Consider the following 6,069-nt stretch of genomic DNA (forward strand, 5'->3'; position numbering starts at 1 on the left):
CCTCCCTGCCCAGGGCCATACCTCTTTCCCTTGTCACTCATCCTGATTGACCCCTTGATCTCATCTGTTGGAACTGCTTGCCTTGGTTTCATAGCCACTCTGTTATGGCTCCTGTCTGGCTCACTGTGTTGAAATCTTCCTGGGAGCTTTCAAAAAGAAAGGATCCCTGTAGAAATTACATTTAAGTTGGTCTGAGGTGTGTGCAGTCTGGACATTGTAATTGAATCCTCTAGAGGGGCCACTGTGGAGGACCCTGGTGTAGACAAGGCCTTCATTCTCACCCCCTGCCTTTGTCTCTAAGACACGTCCTCTGTCCTTTTCAGTCTTTCACTCTCAATTCTGTTCATCTGGACCCATTCACTTCGATAACTGAAACCCAGCCCTCCATAGCCCAGTGTCATGGTCTAGTTCTCTAAGCCCACAGTCTCCCCAGATCATTCCCTTTAGTGCTTCAGCCCTATAGGTTCTGTCTTCTACCATTGTCCTTCCTTCTTCCTGGGTCTTCACATTGCTCTTAACCAGGAAGTCCAACATGCACCTGTTGCCGCCCCTCCTGATACACATCCAGGACTGGGGGTAAGGAGAGTTTGATCATTTACTGATATCTAGCCTAAGTTCCCAGCCAATCATGTCCCTTCTTTGCATTCTTAACTGTCTTCCCTGGCTTGGCCTACCTTACATTCTGCTTAAAACACAACCTAATTCAATGCCAACTTTGCTGTCGCTTTGGCTGCATATATGCCGAGCTAGATGTAGTTGAAGGAAATAACTTTCCAACGGTGAAGGTCTCACTTCAGATTTCCAATCCCTTCTGTCACGTGGGCTCTCAACATTGAGAGTCATTCTGGTTTCCTTCGTGTGTTTACTTCCCCACTCTCCTAAGTGATAATTGCATGCCACCTGCTCTCTCTGAAAACCTCCTCCCCCAGCCTCTTTCAGCTCCTGGCCCTTCTTCTCCATCCCCTATACAAAGACAGTCAAAGGAGAACTTACATCTGCCATGCTCAGCATTGAGCCTGTTACTCACCCTATGTCTTAGCAGAGGTTAGCCCCTCTAACAGCTCAGACACATGGCCCTCTCTCTTATGTCTTCACTTATATCTTCAGTATTCTCTCTTCTCTGGTCCTTTTCCATCGTCCTGTTAACATTGCTGTTAGAGAAACTGTTTTTGGTCTATCTTCTTCCTTCATCATTCTGTTTCTTACAACCCTGCCCACTACTCCGCCCTTTTATAGCAGTAGATTTGATTTAACTATATTTAATATCTCTTGCTTCTCCTCCATTTCTCCCCCAACCCCTTACAATGCACATATTAATATCGCCAGAGATCAACACACTACAGAACCCTGTTTGTCAGTTTCCTTCCTGGGCCAGGACAATTCTCCCTTGTAGGAATGCTTTGGCCTTTCCCTTACGGCTTGTGGAATGCCTTTTCCAGACCTGTTTCCTTCCTCACTGGCTGCTGCACCTCAGCCTAGCTACTGCTTCCTACTCATTCCCCCATTCCCCACTCGGGACACATGAGGACACAGTCCCTGAACTCCTGCTTAACTCACTCAGCATTATCTTCACACGACACATCAGTGACTGACTCCCAACTGTGCCTGTGTCCCAGCATGTTCTAGAGCTCCAGATTCACTGATTCACTTCTTCCCTAGCAAGCAGCTCTTAAGTTTCTGTCCAAAATAGAGCCTCTGGTCTCTACCACCCATCTTCTTCCACCTTTAGTTGCTGACCTAAAACCTTTACCTCTGACTCCTCATTTTTTTTTCCTTTTGTTTTGTTTTGCTTTATTTTGTTTAACTGCTAGGGATTGAAGCAGAACCTTATGCAAGCCAGCCGCACCATGACCCCTAACTTCCCTTTTTGGTTGTTTGATTTATTGAGGGCCTGTTTTGTTCTTAGAGGCAAGGTCTCATGTGGCCCTGTCATCCTCAGACTCACTGTGTTGTCAGAGATGACTTTGAGCTCCGATCTTCCTGCCGCTATCTCCCAAGTACTGGGACTACAGACACCACCATGCCAAATTCTAACTTCTTGAGACCGGTTTGGAGTCTAATAGCCTCTCATGCTTCACTCTTATGAACCAGTGTTAATCTCTCACCTATGTTTACATCACCTGCTTCCTGTCTGGTCTCCTTGCTTCCACCCTTAGCCACACCCTTAACATCTAATCAGAGGTGAAATTCTTCCCCTCTATACCTTCACAGATTCTCTATCTCGGAGCAGAACCCATAGTCCTCTCAGTGGCCTTGAGTGTCCTCTGTAGACTGTCATCCTCCCCCATAGTTCTCCCTTCTGCCCACTCTGCTGAGCTCCTCTGTCCTTCCCGTTGTTCCCCTCACCACCTGACAAACTCGGTAGCTCACTATTTGCTGTCGATTCTGCCTAGAAAGCTTTCCCACCTCCCTTGGGTGCTTAGTCAAATGCTAGCATCTTGGTGGGACTATTCTGGGCCACTCTGTCTATAACTCTGTCCCCTTTCTCTTATACAGTCCTACACTTTCTCTTTTTTGTCATTTGTCTTCTGTGGTTGTTCTTACATGTTTACAGTCTAACCACACTACGAGTTTTATCTACTTGTCTTCCTCCACTAGTATATAAAGTGAAGGTTCCTGGACCTTTACTATTTTATTCCCAGTGCCTGTGATATGAAGACTGTTAGTAACTATGTTTAATTCACGAGTGGATGACCAAACTCAAAGGAGAGTCAAGAACAAATGTGGCTGGCTCGGTAGAACCTCAGAAACCGTCATCTCTCTGAAGATGGTGTATCACACGTGTTGTGCTGCTGGGTTTGACAGGACAGACTGCTCCCCAAATCACAGCATAACATTCATGACTGAATAGATTTTTGGGGTTAATTATTGTATTAAAAGTTCTTTTTAAGAAATGGGGTACCTTCCACACATGCCTGACTTTGTGCCTTTGTGATTGGTGAAATCTAATATGTACATGTTAGGGATGAGTATTTGATGGAGAAACTAAAAGAACATGCAAACGCACTTGTAGTGTAGTCGTAGACATTGGCCCAAAATTCTGAAAACTATATCTCTGTAGTTAGAAGTGTAAGCCAGGTGGAGGTGGCCATGTCTGCAGATGTATTTATTATATTATAGTCATATCTATTGTAATTGATATAGGGTTAGACAGAGACGAGCCAAGCTTCCACACCAGCTAGCTCAAGAAGATCTACTACCCTGGCACTAAGTAGAGAAGGCTGTGCTGTGGCTAGCCTAGCCTATCTTCCCTGCTCTCTGGATCTTGAGAGGCACCATCTTAGCTCTAAGTTCTCTCAGTGACACATCTGAGGGTTTGAAGTTCCTCCAGTTCACACTTTAACTGTCCATTACCCCTCGGATCCCTTCCGACCGCTGCTTCCCCTGGGGCAGTTTTCAGCCTGTTCACAGACACGTTATTTTCTTTGGAAGTTTTCACATTTTCCTTAGTGTTATTGTGTGGCAGATTGCAAGTAAATCCCTGTTTCCTGGATGCTTTGATTTTTAGATGCATATCCATTTTAACCACGTCTGTTGAAAATGGCCCACTTCTGATTCTTTATTCCAGATTCTGTGCTCGTGGTGAAGGCACGGCAGCCAAAGCCTTTCTTCGCTGCAGGGAATACATTTGAGATGACTTGCAAAGTGTCTTCCAAGAATATTAAGTCACCACGATACTCTGTTCTCATCACGGCTGAGAAGCCTGTTGGGGACCTCTCCAGTCCCAATGAAACCAAGTACATCATCTCTCTGGACCAGGATTCTGTGGTGAAGCTGGAGAACTGGACCGATGCGTCTCGGGTGGACGGCGTTGTGTTAGAGAAGGTTCAGGAGGATGAGTTCCGATATCGAATGTACCAGACTCAGGTCTCGGATGCGGGCCTGTACCGCTGCATGGTGACAGCCTGGTCTCCTATTGGGGGCAGCTTGTGGCGAGAGGCAGCGACCAGTCTCTCCAATCCTATTGAGATTGACTTCCAAACCTCAGGTGAGCAGAGAGCACTATGAAATCATAGACTGATCTGAGACAAACCTTAACATTTTAATCAAGGGTCCTTATAATTTGTTCGTTTTTGTGAATGTGTGAGTGGTATATGTATGTGGCTTATGTGCACATGTGTGATTTTGCTAGAAGGTGATGTCAGGTGTCTTGCTCTGTCACTCTGCCTTATTCCCTTGAGACAGTTTCCCACTGAGCCTGGAGCTAGGCTGATGGCCAGAAAGCCCAGGGATCCTTCTGTCTGTCTCCCCACCACTGCCACCACACAGCTCTGGGTCATAGGCATATGTGGGCATATGTAGGCATAGCTTTTTATGTGGGTGCTAGGGATTTGAACCCAGGTACTCATTATTAGGCAGCAATCACTCTTCCATATCATATTGTCTCCCAAGCTCCTGTCCTTCCCTTTTCAAAGAGTTTGTGAAGTAGAATTCATATACCATGTAGTTTATCCATTTAAGGTCCATAACTCTATGGCTTTTCGTATATTCTCAGGATTGTGCCACCATCCATCCCCAATAGTCAATTTTAGAATAATCCTGTAGCACTAAAATGAAACTCAGACCCCTTAACCACCAGGTCTGCCTCCCACCCCAGCACCCACTCTGCCGTCTGTGTATGGATTTCTCTGTACTGTATATACATCACACGTATGTCATCTTGGTGTCTGGCTTAACTGAGCATGGTGTTTGCAAACATCACCCATGTTGCCCCATGCTTCTTGTTGATTTTTACGACTGAGTGCTATCCCATGACATGCTTGGGTCACACTTTATCATTTCATCTGATGACAGACAGGGTGTGTCCAGTTCCCCACTGTTGTGATTCTGTCATGAACACTCAATGTACAATTTTTTTTTTTTGGTCTGGTTGTTTTTTTTTTTTTTTTTTTGTAAATGGATTTTTAAAAAGAAAGTGTGGAACTCATAGTTCAGACTTGAGGGAACTTAGTGGAGAGAAATGAACATGGCTTGTCACAGTGGATGGTTCGGGGCTAGAGCCTGGGCCATGTCTGGTTTCCTGGCTTTCTACTCCAGGACTGCAGGTGTGACTGTAGCTGAGTGCCACTCTCAGTAGCATTTCTACACAGGATGACTCTCAGCCTTACTCTGCTCCTCAGTTTTGGATTGCATGAACTTCCTATAATTGAGCATCACCAAAGTTGCTGCAGTGCTGTGGTATTGGTGAGTCTGTTGGTTTGGTTTCATAAGAATCATTATTCATGATATTAATCTTTGTTCTTCACTATTGTTGGGAGCAACCTTGCTTATACACTGAAGGCCTAAGTCAGCCATAGGCGTAAGTCAGCCATACATGCCTATTGACACAAAGTCTTGGTCTCTGTGGGAAAACACTGTCCCTAGAACAGATAGCTATAGACCTTGTGGACTGGGAGCCTTGGTGGAAAACTACCAGCCTGGATAAGAACAAGTAGTCATAGACCTTGTGGATAGATAGCCCTGGTAGAAAGTGCCAGCTTGGATAAGAACAAATGAATCATAGATCTTATGGACAGTCATAGTGACCTGTTCCACCTTGCTTCTTCACCCAGCCAAAACTCTGTTCTGGAAGATATCTGTATTCCCCCTGAGAACACCTACACTCCTGCATCATCCCCCTCCCCACACCCTGCCTCTATGCGTATATAACCCCTGTGTGAAAAAATTAAAATAGCGGTTTGATCAGACTATAGACAAAGTCATGGTTCTTTGCATACCCCTGTCCCCCAGTTCTCTCTTCCAGGTCTCTCAGATCCTAGTTCACCGCCCTGAGGGCTGGGGCACACTATGTTCACTAAGAAATGAATTTATCTTTAGCAACTAGAATATTATCACATTATAAGGAAGAAAGGCCCACATTATAGACTGCGTAGCTATAAGGTGTATGTTCTCAAGTGGAAATATTTCACTCTTATGGATGACTCCCTAGGCTCTGACACACCTAGACATACCTGTCTATCTATATGCTAGGTTCTGACACATCAGGGCATACCTATCTGTGTGTGTCACTAGGCTCTGCCATACCTGTCTATGTATGTGTGTCACTAGGCCCTGACACACCTGTCTATG

At 45.3% G+C, this 6,069-nt stretch overlaps 1 protein-coding gene across 1 annotated transcript in view; it reads left to right on the forward strand.

Moving 5' to 3' along the window:
• Window positions 1–6,069, forward strand: part of Ptgfrn (prostaglandin F2 receptor inhibitor) — a 69,119-nt gene that overhangs the window by 49,000 nt on the left and 14,050 nt on the right. The window contains exon 6 of the mRNA XM_028753024.1: window positions 3,569–3,988. Coding sequence (XP_028608857.1) covers window positions 3,569–3,988 — 420 coding nt within the window. The remainder of the gene's footprint in view (window positions 1–3,568; window positions 3,989–6,069) is intronic.

Source organism: Grammomys surdaster, unplaced genomic scaffold (assembly GCF_004785775.1).
Source record: "Grammomys surdaster isolate TR1022 unplaced genomic scaffold, NIH_TR_1.0 125941, whole genome shotgun sequence".
Taxonomy (NCBI): Eukaryota; Metazoa; Chordata; class Mammalia; order Rodentia; family Muridae; genus Grammomys; species Grammomys surdaster.